At 50.0% G+C, this 22,817-nt stretch overlaps 1 protein-coding gene across 2 annotated transcripts in view; it reads right to left on the reverse strand.

Annotated features, from left to right (window-relative positions):
* RILPL1 (Rab interacting lysosomal protein like 1) overlaps positions 1-21,494 on the reverse strand; it is a 46,081-nt gene extending 24,587 nt beyond the window's left edge. The window contains exons 1-2 of one of the 2 annotated variants that reach the window (XM_029226697.1): positions 20,666-20,974; positions 13,441-13,591 (exon numbers count right to left, since the gene is read on the reverse strand). In XM_029226697.1, coding sequence (XP_029082530.1) covers positions 13,441-13,591; positions 20,666-20,974 — 460 coding nt within the window. Of the gene's footprint in view, positions 1-13,440; positions 13,592-20,665 lie in introns of both variants that reach the window. The other variant, XM_029226692.1, reaches the window with a different exon arrangement.
* Positions 21,495-22,817: the final 1,323 nt, after the last annotated feature.

Genomic DNA, 22,817 nt, shown 5'->3' on the forward strand with positions numbered 1-22,817 from the left:
TAGGGGAGAATTTGTTCCTGGCCTCTTCCAGCTTCTGGTGGCTGCCAGCGTTCCTTGGCTTGGGGCCCCATCACTCCAGTCTCTGCCTCTGTGGTCACATGCCTCCTTCTCTTCTGTCTGTGTCAAATCTCTCTCTGCCTCCTTTTCAAAAAAAAAATTTTTTTTTTGGCCACACAGTGAGGCATGTGGAACTTCCCTGACCAGGGATTAAACCCATGCCCCCTGCATTGGAAGCATGGAGTCTTAACCACTGGACCACCAGGGAAGTCCTCTGCCTCCTTTTTATAAGGACACTTGTGATGGCATTTAGGGTGCACCCAAATAGTACAGGATAAATGCCCATCTGAAGATTCTGACTAAATTACATCTGTAAATATTTTACCATAGAACGTAACAGCCACAGGTTCCAAGGATTAAGACCTGATATTTAGGGGGCCCATTATTCAGCCTCTCATAGGCACTAAGCCTGAGAGCTAATCCCTGCTCCCCAGGAGACCAGAGCTGGGGAGAGTGGTAGTCAGGCTCAACCACAGATTAACAAGGGAGAAACCATTGCTTCTCTCCAATTTTCCTCCCCTATGGGACTCAGGGGACATACCACTAGACGACCAGGCCCTGGGGAAAAGAAACTATGTGGGTGATTCCTCAGCTATTCTCCCCATGGGACTCCCTTCTCTAAGCCGCTCCATCCCAGCTTTTCCACTGGCCGCCCTCCTCATGTCCTGGATTATTCCCAAGCAGGAAGTCACCACGATGAACGAGCATTCATGGTGCGTGTCTAGAACGGTGTGTGATGCTGCTGGGGCTACAAACCCAGAGAAGACCCAGACCCTGCCCTTGATGAGCTGGAGGCTTTATGTAACAGGCACAAAGGCAGGACGGTCCCAGAAGGCAGCCATCCTGTCTCAATCGTCTCTGTAGTCTGGGGCTTCATATGCGGTAGATGCTCCAGGCTGGCTGATGGAGGAAGGACTAGTTCCCCTCCACGTTCCCAATGTATAGCTCACTCCTACTAAGCCCAGTAAGGATAAACTGCTTTACACCCTCGACCCTATTTCATTCTCACTCCCAACCACTGGAAATGGGTATTATTGTTGTGGCCGTTTTAACGTGAGTCCCATTTTACAGATGCGGAAAACTGAGGCCCAGAGACAGACTTGTTCAAAGTCGCACAGCTAGGCTCTGGTGGAGCTGGGGCTCAAACTCAAGTTTTCTGACTCCAAGTCCTGTGTCCTCTCCATGATGCCATGCTGCCTCCCCACTGGGGGACAAGACTCAGAAGCTCCTGGCAGGTCACCAGAATGTGTCACCATGGGGCAGACTCCAGCCCATACTTTGTTCGAGACAGGGCCACCTGCTGGGAGTACTCACATTTTACTGTGCATACACGTTCGACATTCATTCCTCAAGTATTTATCGAGCACCTGCTGTATACCTGACACTGAGCTAATCGCTAGGGTCATGATGGCAAATAAGTGTGGTACAATTCTGCTCTCACCAACTTACAGGCATTAGCCAGATGTGTGTGTCATTACAGACCATAACAAGTACTGTGAAAGACTCAACGGGGGCTGAGAAAGAATGATGAGGGAGACCCAATGTAGACTGCGGGTGCAGGAAGGCCTCTTGGACAAGGGTCATTAATGCTGAGACCGGAAGGGGGGGAGGGCAGCCAGGTGACGCGGACGAGCGTTCCCAGGCAGGGGCCCTATGGGAGGAGACCCTGCATCTGAGGCACTGGAGGGCAGTGCCAGTGGCCGAAGCACAGTGGCTGAGGGGGTGATACAGGCTTGAGCTGGGAGTGAGGCTGGACCATGCGGGGCCTCGGAGGCCTGGTAAGGAGGCTGGATTTTCCTCTAAAGGGGCAACAAGAACCTCAGGATCTCAACACGTAGAGCCTGCACGGAGCTGGAGGGTCAGGCCAAGGAGACCAGGAAGGGACAGCCATAGAGGAAAGACTTACAGGAGGGCAGGGGTGCCTGGTATGCAAATGAGACAAGCTGGAAGGAAAGCAATTGTGATGAGAAAAGCTGTCAGCTGAGTGACTGGGAGGCCCCGGAGGCAATAAGGATGACTTTGAACGCCTGGGTTCCATCACAGCATATGGCCTCTGATTTCTGAAGTGACGTTAACCTCTCTGAACCTCCATTTCCTCACTTGCAAAGTGGGGACACGCTGATGTTTTTCTTTTCTTTCTTTCTTTCTTTTTTTTAATTTTTGGCCACGCCGCTCGGCATGCAGGATCTTAGTTCCCTGCCCAGGGATCGAACCCGTGCCCCCTGCAGTGGAAGCACAGAGTCTTAACCACTGGACCACCAGGGAAAGTCCCATGATGCTTTTCTTTATTCCACCTCTCTGACAATGCTGTACATATAAAATAAGTACACTAGGAAATCACACAAGGCCATGAAATAGGATCTTTTCCTACTGGTGGGCCTGGGGCATCCATTCTGCCCCTCAGACCACTCAGCTTCCTCCTTGGACCTCATACCAAGCTAGAAGGCTGAGAGATGAAGAGAAGCTGCACACGTCCCTCAGAGATGCCAGCCCAAGCAGGAGTGGAGAGGCAGGGATGGAGAGAAGGGGCAAGCATCCTCACCAGGACGGCTAAACTGAAAAGGACTGTCAATGTAAGTGCTGGAGAGAAGGCGGAGCAACAGGAATGCTCGTCTGAGCTGCCGGGGCGGGGGGGGGGGGGCTGCTACTTGGGAAAACCAATAGGCGTCACCTACTACTGCTGTTACACATCCTCTGTGAGCCGGCAGCTAATGCTGGGCATCAGCCCCCACAGGCCTTCGTGCACAGTGCACATGATCGCCAGTAGAAGGGTGGTTCAATAAACTGCAGGAAAATCGGACACTACGTGGCTAGTTGAAAGACAGATACACTGGTAAGTAAAGTAGGGACAATCTGTACAGCACAAGACGTGCAGAAGTGTTCACAGCAGCTTCATTCATCATAGCCCCAAACTGGAAACCGCCATGACGCCCATCAATAGTGGAACGAATAGGGACTTCCCTGGTGGTCCAGTGGTAAAGGATCCAATGCAGGGGACGTGGGTTCAAACCGTGGCTGGGGAACTAAGATCCCACATGCCTCGGGGCAACTAAGCCCACGTGCCACAACTATTGAGCCCGCGTGCTGCAAACTACAGAGCCCACGCGCCCTGGAGCCCGTGCGCCACAACTAGAGAGAAGCCCCAGCACTGCAACGAAGAGACCTCGTGCCGTAAGGAAAGATCCCGCATGCCCCAACAAAGATCAGGGAACCAAGGGCTTCCCTGGTGTGTTGCAACTAAGACCCGACGCAGCCAAAAAAATAAGGAAAATAAATGTTTAAGAAATAGTAGAATGAATAGATAAACCTTGATACTAACAAGCAATGGAATACTGTACAGCTATGAAAAAGAATAACTACACGTTCCACTTGGAGTTCATAAAGTCAGTTATTTCTTCAGACACTCCTTGCTCCTCAAAGGATGCTCTTCAGCTGGACTCGTGAGCTGAAGGGCCCCCAGACTTGCAATGGGGAAACACAGGGCCATCTGGGGGTTCTGGGCACCAGGTGTCCCCCTCCTAAAACTCCTGGGCCACTGCTGCAAGGCGGGGCCTGGGCCTGGGCTAGTGTGACAAGAGGACACTGCTAACGCCTCCCGAAAAAGCGCTCCTTAGACACAGTGCATGAGCGAGTGTGTGTGTGTGTGTGTGTGTGTGTGTGTGTGTGTGGAGAAGGAGGGCTGAAATCAGGTGTAGGCAGAGTCTGTGAAAAAGCCACGAAAGTATTCACTGCTCTCTGAGCACCTGTCCCGCAAAGGCTCCAGGCAGGGGCATCAAGGGCCTAACTCGTTAAATTTAATCCTTGGTGGGGGCAGATTCCACTCCTGGAGAAATCAGGTGAGCAGAACAGCTACGTGGGGTGGGCGCAGGGGAGCATGAGCCCAGAGAAAGGAAACCTGGATCTGGAGCCCAGCTACATCCAAGTTCCCCGACCAGGGATTGAACCCGGGCCACCGCAGTGAAAGTGCCGAGTCCTAAACACTGGACCGCCAGGGAAGTCCCAAAGAAAGCAATGGGTTTTTTTGGCTGCACCTCACGGCTTGCGGGATCTCAGTTCCCCGACCAGGGATTGAACCCAGGTCACGGCAGTGAAAGCCCAGAATCCTAACCACTGGACCATCAGGGAACTCCCCATCTGTCAAGGGTGTCAGTAGCTGTAGGACTAAGAAGCTAGAGAACAAACGGTAAAGAGCTTAGAGTCTGGAGCTAGATTACTTGGACTCATTCCTGGCTTTGCCACTTCCCTTGCAGCTGAACTTGTGCCTTGTGCCTGTTTCCTCACTTGCAAATGGGGATCATGTGGAGGCCCCACCTGGGAGGCTCTCGTGAGGCTGCATATGTTAATCTACATGAAGTGCTCACAACAGGCCTGGCACAGAGTAAGAGTCTCTAAGTGTTAGCTGTTATTTTATCTATAAAATAGAAATACCAGTTTTCCCTGCTCCAAAGGTTGCTGCTAAGTCCAAGTGTCGTTACGAAAGTGCTTTGAAAAATTAAAAGGTTAAGTGTTTTTAACAGACTCACAGACATAGACAAAAGCCAGGAGAGTTCTGAGCAACTGTTTAGTCACCCCAGCAATGCAAGACCCTGGGATCTAAACTAAAGAGACATTTGGGCAAGTGCACAGAGAAGCAAGTGCAAGGTCAGTCCCAGGTCCCGAGTCTGTAGTAGTGAAAACTGGTAATGATCTAAACATCCACTAGCAAGGAAATGATTAAACAAGTACTTTCCACACAATGGGACACTATGTAGCCAGTTAAAAAAAGACAAGGGCTTCCCTGGTGGCTCAGTGGTTGAGAATCCGCCTGCCAATGCAGGGGACACGGGTTCGATCCCTGGTCGGGGAAGATCCCACATGCCGTGGAGCAACTAAGCCTGTGCGCCACAACTACTGAGCTTGCGCTCTAGAGCCCGTGAGCCACAACTACTGAGCCTGTGTGCCACAACTACTGAAGCCCGTGCACCTAGAGCCCGTGCTCTGCAACAAGAGAAGCCTCCGCAATATGAAGCCCGCGCACCGCAACGAAGAGTAGCCCCCTCTCGCCACAACTACAGAAAGCCCGCGCGCAGCAACGAAGACCCAATGCAGCCAAAAATAAACAAATAAATAAATAAATTTATAAAAAACAAAAAAAACCTTGACCTTAAAAAAAAAAAAAGCAAAAGGCAAGTGACAAAGTCACAGCAGCAGTATTCGCAATGGCCAAAAGATGGAAGTAGCTCAAATGTCCATCAACAGATGTATGGATTAAAAAAATGTGATCTATCCGAATGCTGGAATATTATTCAACCGTAAAAAGAAATGAAGCACTGACACAGGCTGCAATGTGGATGAACCTTGAAAACATGATGCTGAGTGAAAGAAGCCAGACACAAAAGGCCACATATTGTATGAGTCCACTTATATGAAATGTCCAGAATAGGCAAATCCATAGAGGCAAAACCTCTAGTAGACTAGAGGTTACCAAAGGCAGGCGGGAGGGGGGATTGGGGAGTGACTGCTATGGGCGCAGGGTCTCCTTTGTGGGTGTTGAAAATGTTCTGGAACTAAATAGACGTGATGATGGCACAACATTATAAATACATTAAATGATGTACTAAATGCTACCGAATTGTACACTTCAAAACTGTTATGTTCTGTGACTCGCTTGTCAATTTTTCTAAAAGGGCAATCCAAACAGTAAACACATAATTATAATTTGTTAAAAAAAAAAAGGCAGGGCTTCCCTGGTGGCGCAGTGGTTGAGAGTCCGCCTGCCGATGCAGGGGACGCGGGTTCGTGCCCCGGTCTGGGAAGATCTCACATGCCGCGGAGCGGCTGGGCCCGTGAGCCATGGCCGCTGAGCCTGCGCGTCCGGAGCCTGTGCTCCGCAACGGGAGAGGCCACGACAGTGAGAGGCCCGCGTAACGCAAAAAAAAAGGCAAGTGACAATCCATACAGCATAATCCCTTTTATTTTATAAACAAAACACATTCCCTGCAATGTCAACGCCAGCACTGTAGGAGCTTTTTCTTATTTAAAAGCAACACGCACGTGGAATATGTGTAAATGCAGAGAAAGGGATGGTCTTCCCTCTGGTGAGTGAGAAAGGAGGCAAAGGGAATTCTCACGTTTTTCTTGAGTTTTGTTTCAACTTTTACAACATGAATAAATACATGTAATAGTTTCCATTGTTAAAGACCAAAACAACCACCAACACCCACAAACCCATACTGTCTGTGCCCCTCAGTCTCTACAAGAAGAAAACACCCTGAGAAGATTGAGCCGCTTGCCCCAAATCTGCGAGTTAGTGGCCATTTGGAGCATAATCCAGGTCTCTTAGTACCAGACCCACACGTTTTTCACTCCCCCAGAGTCAGAAAAGCGCCTTTGATACTGGATGGTGATGATCACCAATGTTTATCAAGCACCTGCCGTCACCAGCTACTGGGCTCAGCGCTCACCACGGATGAAGCGGTGCTCAGACCCCCTCAGAACCCTGTGTTCACCCCTCGCCCCTCTTCAGTGTGCTTTTTTTTTTTTTTTTTTGTGGTACGCGGGCCTCTCACTGTTGTGGCCTCTCCCGTTGCGGAGCACAGGCTCCGGACGCGCAGGCTCAGCGGCCATGGCTCACGGGCCCAGCCGCTCCGCGGCATGTGGGATCTTCCCGGACCGGGGCACGAACCCGTGTCCCCTGCATCGGCAGGCGGACTCTCAACCACTGCGCCACCAGGGAAGCCCTTCAGTGTGCTTTTGCTACTGACCAGGCACCCTGGGCTCCCTGGCTGGCAGGCTCTGTAAGAAAGTACAGGCCCCAAGCCTAAGGGCAGGGCAACTCTGAGGAGTAACTCACACCCCAGAGCTCGCTGCCTTGCATGGACTCTGTTGGGCTTCCTCCTTTCCCTGTTCTGATTCCTCCACTTCCCCAATAGTCTTTTCTAGGGCTGCTTCCTTAATGAATCACCAGCAGAGGAACATCTTCACCTCAGGTCTCCTTCTAGAAGATGCTGACATAAGCAGAACTTAACTCATTTTATCCTCCGAATACTTTACGAAGTAGGACCCCTGCTGCCCGCCTTGTATAGCCGATGAACCTCAGGTGCACAGTAGCTCGTTAACTTTTACAAGGCCACACAGCTAATACCAGGATTCAAGCTCCGGCAGTCTGGCTCTAGGATCCACACTTTTTTTTTTTTTTCTTCCACGTTGTGGTGTGTATCAGTGCTTTATTCCTCTTTATGGCTGAATGATATCCCATTACATGGACAGACCATCTTTTGTTCATAGTACTTTTTAAAAAATATTTATTTATTTATTTGGTTGCGTTGGGTCTTAGTTGCAGCATGTGGGCTCTAGTTCCCTGAGCAGGGATCAAACCCGGGCCCCCTGTATCGGGAGCGAGGAGTCTTAACCACTGCACCACCAGGGAAGTCCCCAGAATCCACACTCTTGCGACCACTCTACTGCCTCTCAAAGTCTCACAGCCCAAGCTCCTTATGTTATCAGCGAGTGTACCGGAGAGAATAATGTCCCCTCAAACTTCACATCCACCTGGAACCTCAGAATGTGACCTTACTTGAAAATAGGTCTTTGCAGATGTAATTAAGTTAAGGGGAGGTCAGGCTAAGTGAGGGTGGGCCCTAAATCCAATGACTGGGTCCTTATAAGAGAAAGGAGAGGGAGAGTCAGACCCACAGACCCGCAGAGGCCACGTGACAACAGAGACAGAGGTTGGAGTGATGCAGCCACAAGCCAAGAGCTGCCACCTGGAAGAGGCGGGAGCTTCTTCCCCTAGAACCTTTGGAGGGAGCACAGCCCTGCTGACACCTTGATTTTGGACCCCTGGCCTCCAGATCTGTGAGAGAATACATTTCTTTGTTTGAAGCCTCCCAGTTTGTGGTCATTTGTTACAGTGGCCCCAGGAAACTAATACAGCAAGCATACGGAGAAAGTCCTATATAGAAGGTGCACAGACGATTTCTATTGAGGTGAAATTCGAATCAGCCACTCTCGGATCCCACAAAAGGTTCAACTGGCAGGACAAAAGCAACGTAATTGCCCTCAGGGCTATCTTTTTTAAAAATAAATAAATTTATTTATTTTTGGCTGTGTTGGGTCTTCGTTTCTGTGCGAGGGCTTTCTCTAGTTGTGGCAAGCGGGGGCCACTCTTCATCGCGGTGCGCGGGCCTCTCACTGTCGCGCGGCCTCTCGTTGCAGAGCACAGGCTCCAGATGCGCAGGCTCAGTAGCTGTGGCTGACGGGCCCAGTTGTTCCGCAGCACGTGGGGTCTTCCCAGACCAGGGCTCGAACCCGGATCCCGTGCATTGGCAGGCAGATTCTCAACCACTGAGCCACCAGGGATGCCCAGGGCTATCTTTTTTTTTTTTTTTTTTTTGCTGCGGTACGCGGGCCTCTCACTGTTGTGGCCTCTCCCGTTGCGGAGCACAGGCTCCGGACGCGCAGGCTCAGCGGCCATGGCTCACGGGCCCAGCCGCTCCGCGGCATGTGGGATCCTCCAGGACCGGGGCACGAACCTGCGTCCCCTGCATCGGCAGGCGGACTCTCAACCACTGCGCCACCAAGGAAGCCCCCCAGGGCTATTTTTGTTGACTAGTTCTGCGTTTGATGCTGTATATATTTTTCTCAACAGTCCTGGGTGTCAGGAGTTGCCACACCCACCTTACAGGTGAGGAACCTGAGGATGGGAACAAGGTGACCCATTGGTAAGAGTGGGTCTGAGATTTAAACTCAGGTCCACCTCACTCCACAGCCCATTCCCCTTATAACAGACTGCTCTACCCAGGCACATCTCCAAGAATATTCTAGCTGTGTGTGTCCAACTCAGCAGCCACTAGTGGCAATGGAGCACCTGAGATAGGGCACGTACAAATGGACGTGTGCTGAAAATGTAAAATACACATCAGCCATCAACAGATGGGTAGATCAACAAAATGTGCTCTATCCATACAATGGGATATTATTCTGCCTTAAAAAGGAAGGAAATTCTGACACAACTACAACATGGATGAAACTCAAGGACATTATGCTCAGTGAAAAAAACCAGTCACAAAAAGACAAATATTGTATGATTCTACTTATGTGAGCTACCTGGAGTAGTCAAAATTATAGAGACAGAAAGTAGAATGCCAGTTGCCAAGGGCTGGGGGAGGGAGAAATGGAGAGTTATTGTTTAATGCGGACAGAGGTTTACATTTGCAAGATGAGTTCCGGAGTCTGGTTGTACAACAATGTTGTACAATGAATGTTCTTAACGCTGCTGAACTATACACTTAGAAATGGTTAAGATGAGAATTTTTTTTTAACCTCTTTATTAGAGTACAATTGCTTTACAATGGTGTGTTAGCTTCTGCTTTATAACAAAGTGAATCAGTTATACCTATACATATGTCTCCATATCTCTTCCCTCTTGCATCTCCCTCCCTCCCACCCTCCCTAACCCACCCCCCAAGGTGGTCACAAAGCACAGAGCTGATCTCCCTGTGCTATGCGGCTGCTTCCCACTAGCTATGTATTTTACATTTGGTAGTGTATATATGTCCATGCCGCTCTCTCACTTTGTCCCAGCTTAAGATGAGAAATTTTACGTGTATGTTATCACAGTAAAACATACATATATATATTATATTACATATGAATGAATAACCCACCAGATTTCAAAGACTTAATATGAAAAAATGCAAAATACCCTACTGATAATTTTAATTTTTAATTTTTTAAATTTTTATTTATTTCTTTCGGCTGCACCATGAGGCTTGCAGGATCTTAGTTCCCTGACCAGGGATTGAACCCAGGCCCTCAGCAGTGAAAGCACAGAGTCCTAACCACTAGACCACCAGGGAATTCCCCCCAACTGATAATTTTTAAATTGATTACATGTTGAAGGATGATATCTTGGATCTACCGGGTTAAATAAAAATATTAATGAAATTACTTTCACCTGTCCTTTTTACTTTCTTTTAATGCCACACCTAGAAAAATCATAGTCATATCTGTGGCCTGCCTTACATTTTTTGGTAAAAGGCGAAATATGTACACAACTGGAAGAGCAACCAGTGTATTGCCTTACATTTTTTTTGGACAGTGCTGTTCCCAGCTGCCCTTCAGAAAATGGATATGTGGTCAGTTTTCATCCTCTCCTGGTGACAGAGTTGTTTGTCCAGAGCCCAAGGATTTTTTTCCAGACGCTTGAGTGTATCTCTGCACCCCCATGCCCCCAGTCCAATTGCTTCCATATCTGTAATTCATCTCCGCATGTGCTAACTAGTAGTTTCCAGGTGCTGACAAGACGATTTCCAAATACAAGAAGTAGGGGAGTGCTTTTTAATCTGGAGACTTCCAGGGAGGGGGAGACAGGAGACTGGCAGGTGCTCTGAGCGCACTGCCCAGTATTTTTTTTTAATTAATTTTTATTGGAGTAGAGTTGCTTTACACGGTTGTGTTAGTTTCTGCTGTACAGCAAAGTGAATCAGCTACGTACACATATATCCCCTCGTTTTTGGATTTCCTTCCCTTTTAGGTCACCGCAGAGCACTGAGTAGAGTTCCCTGTGCTCTACAGTAGGTTCTCATTAGTTACCTATTTTATACAGAGTAGTGTGTATGTGTCAATCCCATTCTCCCAATTCATCCTACTCCCCCTTCCCCCCTTGGTAGCCATACGTTTGTTCTCTACGTCGCAGTGCCCAGTATTAATGGCTGGGAAAGCAGCACTGTTCCGGGCAGGGTTGGCTCTTCTAAGCGGGCATCCCAGCCCACTCACCCCCTAAATCCTGTTTGCCCCTAGGCCTTGCCCCACTGCCTAAAGTGGTGCCAGACACACAGGCTAACTTCATGGGCTGCACCTCCTCCCAGGGACCCCCTGGCCCAGTGTCTGTTCCCCTCACAGGTGGAAGACATGCTTTTGCCCTTATTGTGTTCCCATGGCTTCCCAGGCAGAATAAAAATAACTGTGAAAGGCATGCCTGGCATCTGCCCAGTTTCTCCACTAGGGTGAGGGCTGCTGTCGAGCTGAACACTAGAGGCTCCCCGAGCTCACCCCCGGGAGCTGGACCCACGCGAGATGCCAATTAAGTGCGTCTCAGATGGCACCCGTGTGGGCTGTCTGATGAAGAGCCCAGCAGGGATGCAGAGAGCCAAGGCCAAGCTCTCCCACACGGGGGGTGCCGTGTGCACACACATGCAACCGAGTGCCGAGGGAGCGGCTTAGGGTGTTCGGGCCCGTGCCTGGGGGACCTGCGGCCTCTAGGGCATCACTGGGGTAGGCAGGGGGAGTTCCAAGGTCACCCCTGGAGGCCTCTGGGTGCCTTGCAGAAATGTCACAGACCAAAACATGGCTATGGGGACATCCCTGGGGGTGCAGTGGCTAAGACTCCACGCTCCCAATGCAGGGGGCCCGGGTTCATCCCTGGTCAGGGAACTAGATCCCACATGTGTGACACAACTAAGAGTTCGCATGCCACAACTAAGGAGCCGGCAAGCCGCAACTAAGGCCCAGCGCAACCAAATAAATAATAAATATTAATAAATAAACAAAATAAAATAAAACCCACCAGACCATAAGGTAGGATTCCAAACGATATTAATTAGGGAGATGACTAACATTTAAAAAAAAACAAAAAAAAACCAAAAGATGGCTGTGGGCACCTCACTAAGTTCAACACAGTTACCACAGGACTCGGCAATTCCATGCCGAGGTATATACCTCAAAGCACCGAAAACACATGTCCACAGAAAAACATGAAGGTACCAGAACCTTCACAGCGGCACTCTTCACAACAGGCAAAAGTTGGAAACAACTCAGCGTCCATCGGTGGATGAATAGATAAACGAAACGTGGTCCAAACAGACAACGGAGTGTTGCTAAGCCATAAAGAGGAAGGATGCACCCTCTCAGCCTGTTTTCCTCCTCTTTTCAAAAAGGAGATTGGATTCGATAACAACAGCTCATAGTAACAACAGTTAACACTTGCTGAGTGTGGGCACCAGGTACTATTCAGTTTACACGTATTAATTCATTTAATCCTCACAACTTTATGAGGGAGATATGGTTATTGCCCCCGTTTCTACAGGGGGCACTTAAGGCACACCAAGGTCAAGTGACTTGATCAAGGTCCCTCAGCCAGTAAGTATTGGGTTAGGATTCACACTGGGCAGTCTGGCTCTAGCACCAACACTTATCACCACTACGACTTTTGTTTTCACTGCACGACTCAGATCTCAACAAAGGAAACCCAAGGAAAAGAGGATGCCAGCACCCAGGTCAAACAATTCCTTTTTCCTTGGTCCCTACGGCCCTTATACAGTGTGCTACTTTATTCTCACAGAGTGGTAAACACGAGTTCTGAACTTCAGGCCCCCACGGAAGTCCACCCCCTTCCCAACAAGGAGGGGGCTTGTATAGGGACCCAGGAAGTTTACCCAGGCTAAAGAGTTGGGCCTGAGATTCCTTGCGATCAGAGCCAGGTTCTGAATGAGAAGGAGGCTGCTGGGGGGCCCACAGCTGATGCAGCGCACGGGGGCCCAGACCAAACCCCTCTGTCTGTCTTTGCTTCTCCAGCACCAGCAAAGGCCTGGAGACAAGGTTCTAGATAACTGTTCGTAGGATGAATGGCAGTCGGGGGGCTCCAGCACCAATCAGATCTGGGTGGCCACCCTGGGTTGCTCATTGTTAAACGTGTACCCGTGACAAGCACCTCAAATTTCTTCCCAGCACACTTAGAATAAAATCCAAACCTTGGCCTCTAAGGGGCTATGTGATCTGAGCCCTGCTGACCCCGCTGACCTCATCTTTAACCACCCTTGGTCTTGATCATCTTCTGTGACACTGGTCTCCTTGGTTTCCATAAACAGTCATGCCCCAGGGCCTTTGCACCTGCTTTCCCCCCAAGATATTTGCATGGCTCACTCCATGACTTCATTAGGGCTCAAATGTCACCTCATCAGAGAGGCCCTCCTTGATCCCCATATCCAAAGAAGCACCCCACCAAGTCACCTCTAGCATATCCCCCCCCCAGATTTTAGTTCTTCCACAACCCTGGTCAGAATCTGGAACTGTGTCATCTTTCCGTTTACATAGTTATCACCTATCTCCTCTGCACTAGAGCATAAGCTTCCCGAGGGCAGTGGCTTTGTCTTGCCCAATGTGTATACCCAGTGCCTAGAGAAGAGGCTGGAAAAGTGAGGACTCTCGAACAATTTGTCAAATGAACCTCTCGGTTTCATCACCTGTACACCAGGCTACACAATGTCTCTCGGGCAGTGATGGTGAGAATCCACATGGCATGAGACACCATTGCTTGGGGACAACGCTCCTGTCACTGGTGATGCCGGTGATGGCAGTGGGGAGAGCCTTCCCCTCACCTCCCATGCTGGCCCCTCCTCTTACCTTCATGCTTCTGGAACTCCTCCTCGGAGAAGCTGACGTCCTTGTGGGAGAGGTTGGTCATGAGCTGCTTGTTCTCCTCCTGCAGCTGGGCGATCTGGGAAAGGAGGTCTTGCGCTTCCCCTCGCCACACGTCCTCTACCAGCTCCAGCTCCTGCGGGGGTGAGGGGCCGGAGTGGGGTCACAGCCTTCCCAGGGCAGCAGCCTTACCCCCCTGACCCTCGGGAGCAGCTCAGGGCTGCTGGGGCTTTGGGTTGTTCCCTTCTCCATGAGAACCAAGCATTGGCAGGTGAGCAGATCAGGCCATCACTAGACCACATGGCAACTTTATGAAAAACAGAAGGTGTCCTTCCTCTGGGCAAGGCGTGCATTTATACCTTTAGGACCTGGCCAAGTTAGAAATGCCCTGAAGACAACAACGGCATTGGAACTGTACCTTCTAACTGTCTAGACAGGAGAGAGAGGGTGGAGGGGCAGCCCCAGGCTGCAGGGACCCAGACATACCAATCTCTCTAGGGAGGTCACGTCCCTGATCTTTGGACAGGCCCTCCATCAAGACAAACCTCTCTCCAAGGGAGAAAGGGGCTGCAAAGATCCCAGGGATACCACCTGGCCCCGGAGCTCCCTGTACATCTGAAATGGGAATCTCTTCAAGCAGACTTGGACGACTCACTCTACAAATCTGAGGCTGTTTCCCTAGTTGGGGAGCCCTACTATAAAAGCTCACAGTGAAGAAAACAAAAACACTCATTTGAAAAGATACATGCACCCCTATGTTTACAGTAGCATTCATTATTTACAATAGTCAAGACGTGGAAGCGACCTAAGTGTCCATCAATAGACGAGTGGATAAAGAAGATGTGGTCCATATATACAATGGAATACTACTCAGCCATAAGGAAGAATGAACTCTTGCCATTTGTAACAACATGTATGGACCTACAGAGTATTATGCTAAGTGAAATAAATCAGACAGAGAAAGACAAATACCATATGATCTCACTTATTTGTGGAATCTAAAAAACAAACCAAACGAACAAAACAAAATGAAAACATTCTTAGACACAGAGAACAAACAGGTGGTTGCCAGAGGGGAGGCGCTGGAGGGGGAGTGAAATAGGTGAAAGGGATTAAGAGGTACCTCCAGTTACAAAATAAATAAGCCACAGGGATGTAATATACGGCATAAGGAATGTGGTCAGTAGTATCGTAATAACTTTGTACGGGGACAGATGGTTACTAGACTTAGCTTGGTGATCATTTCATAATGTGTGCAAATGTTAAATCACTGTATAGCACACCTGAGGCTAATATAATATTGTGTCAACTGTATTTCAGTAAAATAAAAAAATAAAGGTTCACAGGGTTGAATGTGAGGATAAACAAGATGTCTATAAAAATTACTTTGTGGATGGCTGTAATCAGAGAAACACATAATAACAAGTGTTGGCAAGAATGTGAAGAAATTGGAACCCTGTGCATGGCTGGTAAGAATGTAAAATGGTGTAGCCACTGTGGAAAACAGCCTGGCAGTTCCTCAATAAGTTAAACATAGTTACCATATGACCCACCAATTCCACTTGTAGGGTCTGAGAAATGAAAACATGTGTCCACACAAAAACAGGTACATGAATGTTCATAGCAGCACTATTCATAATCGCCAAAAGGTAGAAACAACCCAAATGTCCATCGGTTGATGAAAAGATGAATAAAATGTGGTGTATCTGGAATATGATTCAGGCAAAAAGGGATGAAATACTGACATATGCTACAATTTGGATGAACCTTGAAAACATGATGCTGAGCAAAAGCAGCTGGTCACAAAACGGCACACAGTGCTTGACTCTGTTGATGGGAAATGTCCACAATAGGTAAATCCATAGATACAGAAAGCATACTGGCAGCTTTCTAGGGGCAGAAGGTTGGCAGGGAGTGAGGAATGACTGTTAATGAGTCTGTGTTTTCTGCGCGGAGTAATGAAAATGTTCTAAAATTGATTGTAGTAATGGTTGCACAGCTCTGTGAATAAACTAAAAACCACTGAATTGTATGCTCTGAATGGGTGAATTGTATGGTATGTGAATTATATTCAGTAAAGCTGTTACCAAAAAAAAAAAAAAAGAGGTATTTTGTAAAATCATAAACTGTATAGAATGCTGGTTTAAAGCGTGGATACTGGAGCCTGTTGACCTGAGTTTGAATTCTGTTTCCGCCACTTACTAGCTGATCTTGGACAAGTTATTCAACCTTAGGGTGCCTTGGAAATGAGGAATACAGTGTTATATCTACCCCCATGAGGTGTCATGAGGATTGAATGGTTAATATATGTAGATGTTTGGAATAGGGCCCAGTACCCAGAAAGTGCTAAACATATGTCTGCTGATTTCTGGTCCTCCTACAGCCCATCCCAAACCGGCCCAGGTGGCCGGATGTCAGCATCGCCTCCTTTCATCTTTTAAATAAGTTCCTAAATCCCATCTCCTTTGTCAGGAAGCCTGCTGCACTGGGGAAATGAGAGGTAATAACTAAGTATTCGCACAGCTGCTTCAAGGTCACCAGGGGAGGTGAAGGGTGGGGCTAGAGGGCGAAAGTGGTGGTGGAATGATGAAGTAAGTGGCCACGGGACCTTCCCACAGGCAGGTGTGGGCTGGCAGCTGAATCAGGCTCTTCTTGCCCTGGTCCTCTCTGCTCCCACCTGACACAGGCTGAGCACACAGAGGGCCCCAGTGCTATCTCGAGTGTAATTGGCTGGGGTAGGCGGAACAATGGTCCCCAGAGAGGTCCATATTCTCATCCCTGGAACCTGAGAATATGCGAATTTACACGGCAAAAGGGATTTTGCCGATGTGATTCAGTTAAGGACCCTGAGATGGGGAGATGCTCCTGGGTTATCCAGGTGGACCCAATGTAATCACAAGGGTCCTTAAAAGTGAAAGGAGGCAGGAAGGGCAGAATCAGAGACCACGTGGGGACTTCCCTGGTGGTCCAGTGGTTAAGACTCTGTGCTTCCACTGCAGGGGGCGAGGGTTGGCTCCCCGGGTCGCGAAGCAGAGATCAGAGTTAGAGATTTGAAGATGCTACGCTGATGACTTTGAAGATGGAGGAAGGGGTCACAAGTCAAAGGATACAGCTGGCTCCCAGGAGCTGCAAAAGGCAAGGAAATGGATTCTCCCCTAAAGTTGCCCGCAGGAATGAATTTCCTGACACCCGATTTTAACCCAAGTGAGACTCATTTCTGACTTTTGACCTCCAGAATTTTATCCAGTATTACCCATATTGATATTATTCATAATATCATATTATCCAATGTGATAATAAATTTGTGTGATTTCGAGTAAGTTTGTGGTAATTAGTTATAGCAGCAATAGATGAATACAGACTTTAATCCTCAGTTCTTTTTTTTCTTCTCTCGTTGAACTAAAGTTGATGCTGGGGGAGCTGGTTCTTGCCTCTGAGCTGACCATGGAGAATTTGATCTTGCCTCGATACCAGCTAAAAAGGCTCTTCCAGGAAGTGGCCCCTGACCAATCACCTCATTAGCCTCCTCTCAGCACTGTCTTCAAACTCCTTACACTGGCCTGTGAGGCCCAGCATTAGCAGACCCCTGTACCTCCCTGACCTCACCTCCTACCCCTCTTCCTCACTCGCTCTGCTCTTGTCACACCAGCCTTCTTTGTGTTCCTTGCACACACCAAGTTCACTCCTACCTCAGGGCATTTGCACTTGCTGCACCTCCTGCCCAGAATGCCCCTCCCCCAGATCTCTCTATGGCTGGCATCTACACTTCATTCAGATCTCAGCTCAGATGCCACCTCCTCAGGGAAGCCTTCCTGACTGCCCTATCAACTAGACACCATCCCTGGCCAGTCTCTTTTATATTTCCCTGTTTTATCTTCTTCATGGTACTTATCATAAGCTGAAATTTTTTAGAAGTTAAAAAAAATCTATCTCCTCACACTAGAATCACACCATTCCATTAGAGTAGCCACTAGCCACATGTATCTGCTGAGCACTTGAAATGCCGCTGGTCTGAATTGAAACATGCAGTGAGGGTTAAACACTCACTGAATTTCAAAGACATAATAGGAAAAAAAGAATGCAAAATACCTTATTAATAATTTTTTTTTAACTATGTGTGGCGATGGATGTTAACTAAACTTATGTGGTAAACATTTTGCAATATGTACATATGTCAAATCATAATGTAAGCCTAAAACAAATACAATGTTATATGTCAATTATATCTCAATAAAAAATATTTTTTACATTGATTACATGTTGAAATAATATTTTGGAACGACTGGGTTTGATAAGATATGTTATTAAAATTAACCTCATCTGGGGAATTCCCTGGAGGTCCAGTGGTTAGGACTCTGCGCTTTCATTGCCGAGGGCCCGGGTTCAATTGCTGGTGCGGCCAAAAAAATAAAAATTAACCTCATCTGTGTCTTTTTATCAATGTGATGTGCCACATTATATATCTATGAGACAGCACTGCACTAGAAATTCAGGTCCTTGAGGGCAAAGACCTCACCTGTTGTGGTCGCCACTGTCACCCAGAACAGTGCCTGGCAATTAGTAGGTACTCAATAAATATATCTGTTGAATGAATAAATGAACAACGTATGCTGTTTATATTATATGCACTTGTATCTGCACAGCCACTGCTTTCTAAAGTCTCTTCGCGTGTTTTTCCTGTCTTCCCTGTTACCCACCCACTGCCTGAGATGAGGACCTGGTTTTCCTTTCCTTTGCATCACCCAAGTCACCTCGAAAGGCACTTTGCAAGCTGCAGTCGGTCAACAAGGCTGCAGATGGAGTAACCAGGTAGAACATGATGAGACTGTGGCCTAGGTCTGAGTGATGAACAGAACTGAGTCCGGGGATCTTTTGGGAGGAAGAGTTGGTGGAAGAGAGGGTGCACGCTTTACTGGAGCCATATTTGTCAAGAGAAAGAGAGAGAGAGAGAAGGAAGAAAAAAGGAAGGAAGGGAGGGAGGGAAGGTGGGAGGGAGGAATGAATGGATAGACAGATAAGATGAAGGACATGCTAAGATTTCTGTGGAAATAGCACCTTGAAGAGCCTTTGAGGCTTACGGGGTGAGGGGAATCAGACTCTTGGGATCAGTCTCTCTTGAGACTGATCTCAGTCGCTCATATTCTTGGGATCAGTCTCTCTTGATCCCAAGAGAGACTGGGATCATATTCTTGATCCCAAGAATATGAAGTAAAGGGGACTGAAGCGGGGATGGGGAAAAAAAGGGTTTTGTCCTCCGAATTAGAAAAGATCGTCCTCTGTATTGACAAATGAGCTCTGGCTTTGAACACACTGGTGTTTACTTCCTGGCTGATAGCATTCCAGAAGTGACAAGTGCAGCTGGCTGGGAATTCCACCTGACTCCAGGCCTAGTGGCCTCCAATGGCTCTCAAGGGTGTCTTCCAGTCCGGCTGCGGCAGAACTAAAGTGCTAGGGGTGGGGACATAGGTGCCAGGACTTCTTGTGTGACTTGGGCTAAGTCCCTTAGTCCCTGTCAATAAGAGGCAGCTGTATGACAGGATCTCAAGGTCCCTTCCTTCCGCAACCCCCCGGGAGAGATGGAAGGATCTGGGGTAGGAGTAGGGGTACCTGGGGTGGGGGTGGTGTCTCCAATATCAGCCTAAGAGCCCTCGGTGAAAAACTCTCCCGGCCTAAAAACAATAGTTAACAGTGGTAAGGCCCTCGAAATGGCCCACGTTTTGTCCTGAGCGCTTTAATTCTCACCACAATCCTATGAGATAGGTACTATTATTATCCCCATTTCACAGCTGAGAAAACTGAGGTACAGAGAGACGAGGTGACTTGTCCAAGATCACACAGCCCATGAGTGACAGGGCTTGAAACCAGGCTATCTAGCTCCCAAGTCCCTGCTCCTGGGAATCTTGACATTAATTACAGGGCAGGGACATTTTCAAGCTCCCAGTGTGATCCTGGAAACTTTGCCTAAGGCTTGGGAGCTTGAATTTCCTACCTGACCCCAGCGCATAGGGACCTTTGGGGGCAAACACAATCAAACCTTCCAAAACACTAGTTCTCTTAATCACCCAGGGGTCTGCCCTTAGGTTAAGACTGCAAACGCAGCCGGGGCTCTGTTCCTTGAAAAGACACAGACCTCAAAGTACACAGTATGTGATGGCAGGCCAGAGAGTTTCAGAGAGGCCAACTGGATTTCCTGAGGCCACACAGCAAGTCAGAGTCTGCTCAGACGCCCTGATCCCCCAAGGAAAAGCGTTTCCTCCCATTCTCAGTCTGAAGGGAGCGTCCCTGGGCTGAGGTTGGGGCAGGAAACCACACGTCTCCCACTTCCTTCTCCCCAGGCACCTTGTCTGGACTCCCGGCCCAGTGAGGAGTCCCTGATTCATGAGCCCAGCGCTTGTTCACAAGGCAGAGGCTTAGCCTTAAAGCTGCCCCAAATCATCTTCCTCCAATTCAAAGAAGGTGGGGAAGAGGCACTAGAATTACCTCCACTGGGGCTGAGACTCTCAGCACTACCTTGGGACAAATTCCCCCCAGCCCCACTGTGATCCTCAGTTTCTTCATCTGTAAAATGAAGAGAATAATCCCTACCTCACAGAGTAAAATCGAGGTGGGGAAACCACTTCAGGTTAATAAACTAGAAGGAACCCTGGACTGGGGTTCAGGGTTCCTTTTTGCAAATTAGAACCCAGAGACTGGCGGTCAATAAGCCCAGTGACTGGAGGTCACATCCCCTTGGCTCTCTGGAGGGCTCTGGAGTGGGATGAAGAATGCGGCCCGGTATCACATCTTCTCGGGTAACACTGAAGGGCAGGGGCGCTTATTTCATTTCTGGAAAAGAATAATATTATCTAGGCACTTTAGATAGTATCCCATTTAATTTTCATAAGGCGGGTCCTATTAGTATCACCATTTGATATGTGAGGAAATAAAGCACAGAGAGGTTAAATAACTTACTCAAGGTCACACGGCTACTAAGTGGTAAAGGTGGGATTGGAACTCAGGTGTGACTCCAAAGAACTACTCTTAATCTCTGGGGGTGCGCAGCCTGGGCAAAAGAGGGCCAGCGGCCTCCCTCCTTCCCTCACCCAGTCCGATCGTCTCTCGTCTATTCCCTGTATACACACGTGTGCACCTACAGTTGCCCAGTGCTGAAGGACCCCTTAGGTCCCAGCGGCCACGTTGCCGGGATGGGCAGACTGCGGCCACCGCCCACCTTCTGGTGCTTGCGCTCCTTCTCGATGCGGTCCATCCTCTCCAGGCGCAGTCGGTCCAGCTCGAGGCGCAGCTCGTCCAGCTCGGGCGCGACGTGGTGGCGGCTGACCAGCACCTCCAGGATCTCCAGGACACGCACGACCTTGGGCATGAGGCGCGCGATGGCCTCGCAGCCGTGCTGGTCGATGACCCGCTCGAACTCGTGGCCCACGAGCGACGCGATGTCGTACACGTCCATGACGGTCAGCTCCGCCACGTTCTTCTCCAGCGCCGACTCGGCCGCCAACGCCGACCCCCGGTCCTCCTCCATGGCCCCCCGCCCGGCCTCTCCCCCACCCCGCAAACTAGTGCAACTCCCAAACTTGCCGCTGTCGAGGGCAGCGCCGGGCCGGGCCCACCTCTCGCCGCCGCCGCCGGCCCGCGCTTAGCTGGCCCTCGAGCGAGGGCGCACCGGGGGGGCGGCGGGCGTCGGCATGGGCGGAGGCGGCGGGCCGGGACCCGGGGGTCAGCGCGCGGGGCGCGGGTCTCTGCGCCCGGCTCGGCCCGGAGCCTGCTCCCCAGTGGGGGGAGAACGAGGAGAAGGAGGAGGAGGAGGCGAAGAAGGCGCGCGCGTGCGCAGGCCCGCGGCGCCTCCCAAGTTGGGAATCTGAGTTGGGCGCAATGGAGGCGCGGGGTCTGGCTGGAGAGCGGGCCCCGCTGCCCTCTGAAACAGTCCTTGCCGGCGGCTAGTCCCCACGCCCGGGGCCTGGCAAGGAAGGGCGGCCGTGACTCCTCCGGGAAACTTTAGCGGCGGCGACGCCAGCTGATCAGCTCCCCCCGCGGGGATACCGCACGCCCCGCCCCGATCCCGGCCTGGAGAGGGGCGCGCCCGGCTTCCGCCGCCCGAGGGCGCCCCGGCCGGCCCCGCGGACACCGCACCCTCACCCACCGGCTCCGCAGCCCCCCGCCCCGCCGCTCCACCCGCGGGACCTTCATTCCCCTCCCCCCCACCCCCCGCTCCAGCCGGTCCCCCCCCCACCGCGCGTCCGGACGCGCCGCCCCCTCCTCCAGTCAGGTCCTGGCTCCTCCTCTCCCACTCCCGCCCCGGCGGAGTCGAGACTAGCCCAGAAGGGGAGGAGGTGGTAGGGGTGTGGGTTGCTGGTCTCTCTGGACGGTTCACAGTGTCTGGGGCGGCCCCTGCGCTGGAGAGAAATGGAGGGCTCAAGAGGTGCACTCCGGGATGCGGCCCATCCTGGGGAGGAGTCGAGGACCCCACGGCTCGTAGACCCGTCCGACCAGGTCACCGGGCGGACCTGGCGGCGCCAGGCCCTGGCTCCAGGAGAGGCGCCCGGGAGAGGGTCAGAAGGGTCGAGGGGTCCTCTGGTCCTTAAGCGGCCGGGCTGCGCTGCCCGCCAGCCACGTCTATTAGCGGCTTCTTGTGACCTAAAAACCACTTCACAGAGGAGGTGAGGCCGGGATTTGGATTTCAGCTTTCTTGTCCCAAGCCCTCTGTCCTTCTGACCTGGCTAGATCCACCTGTCCATCAGACCACCCCTCCGCGTCCAGGCGAGCCTTCCCTGAACAGCCCCCCACCCCACGCATGCGTAATTAGGCGCCTTCCTGTGCATCCCCACATCCGCCTCCTACTCCCATAAAACTGCTCTTTGCATAGTTTTAACTGTGGTTACACATACTCCTCCCCCCATCAGACTGTAAGCTCCTTGAAGTCAGAAAAAAACCCTGAACGCCCTTGTAGCTGTAAAAACCCACCCCAACCTGACACATGTTAATTAAAACTAAAATTTTTTAAGGTTTATAATGCATCGAGCTTTGGCTTTACATTTAGTTTAAAAATGCAGAGTGTTTACTATGGCCAGGCATTATTCTAGGTACTTTACAAATATCTCCTCATTTACTCCACTACTTCTCAAAGTGTGGCCTGAAGACCACCAGGGTTCCCCAATACCCAAAGGGTCTCTATGAGGTCCCTTTTGCCGGCTATGTATCAGTGAGAGGCTAGATGTTCTTCATATACTGAAACACAGACCAGCATATCGTAATTGACTGAATATGTAGATGCAGATTTGAGGGTCCAGCTCTCTGATGATGAGCTAGACATTAAAGAGATTTGCAAAAGTATGAGACAATGCCACTGTCCTTGGTACTTGTTTGTT

This window comes from Monodon monoceros, unplaced genomic scaffold (genome assembly GCF_005190385.1).
Source record: "Monodon monoceros isolate NGI ecotype Baffin Bay Population unplaced genomic scaffold, NGI_Narwhal_1 Super_Scaffold_1, whole genome shotgun sequence".
NCBI classification, from domain to species: Eukaryota; Metazoa; Chordata; class Mammalia; order Artiodactyla; family Monodontidae; genus Monodon; species Monodon monoceros.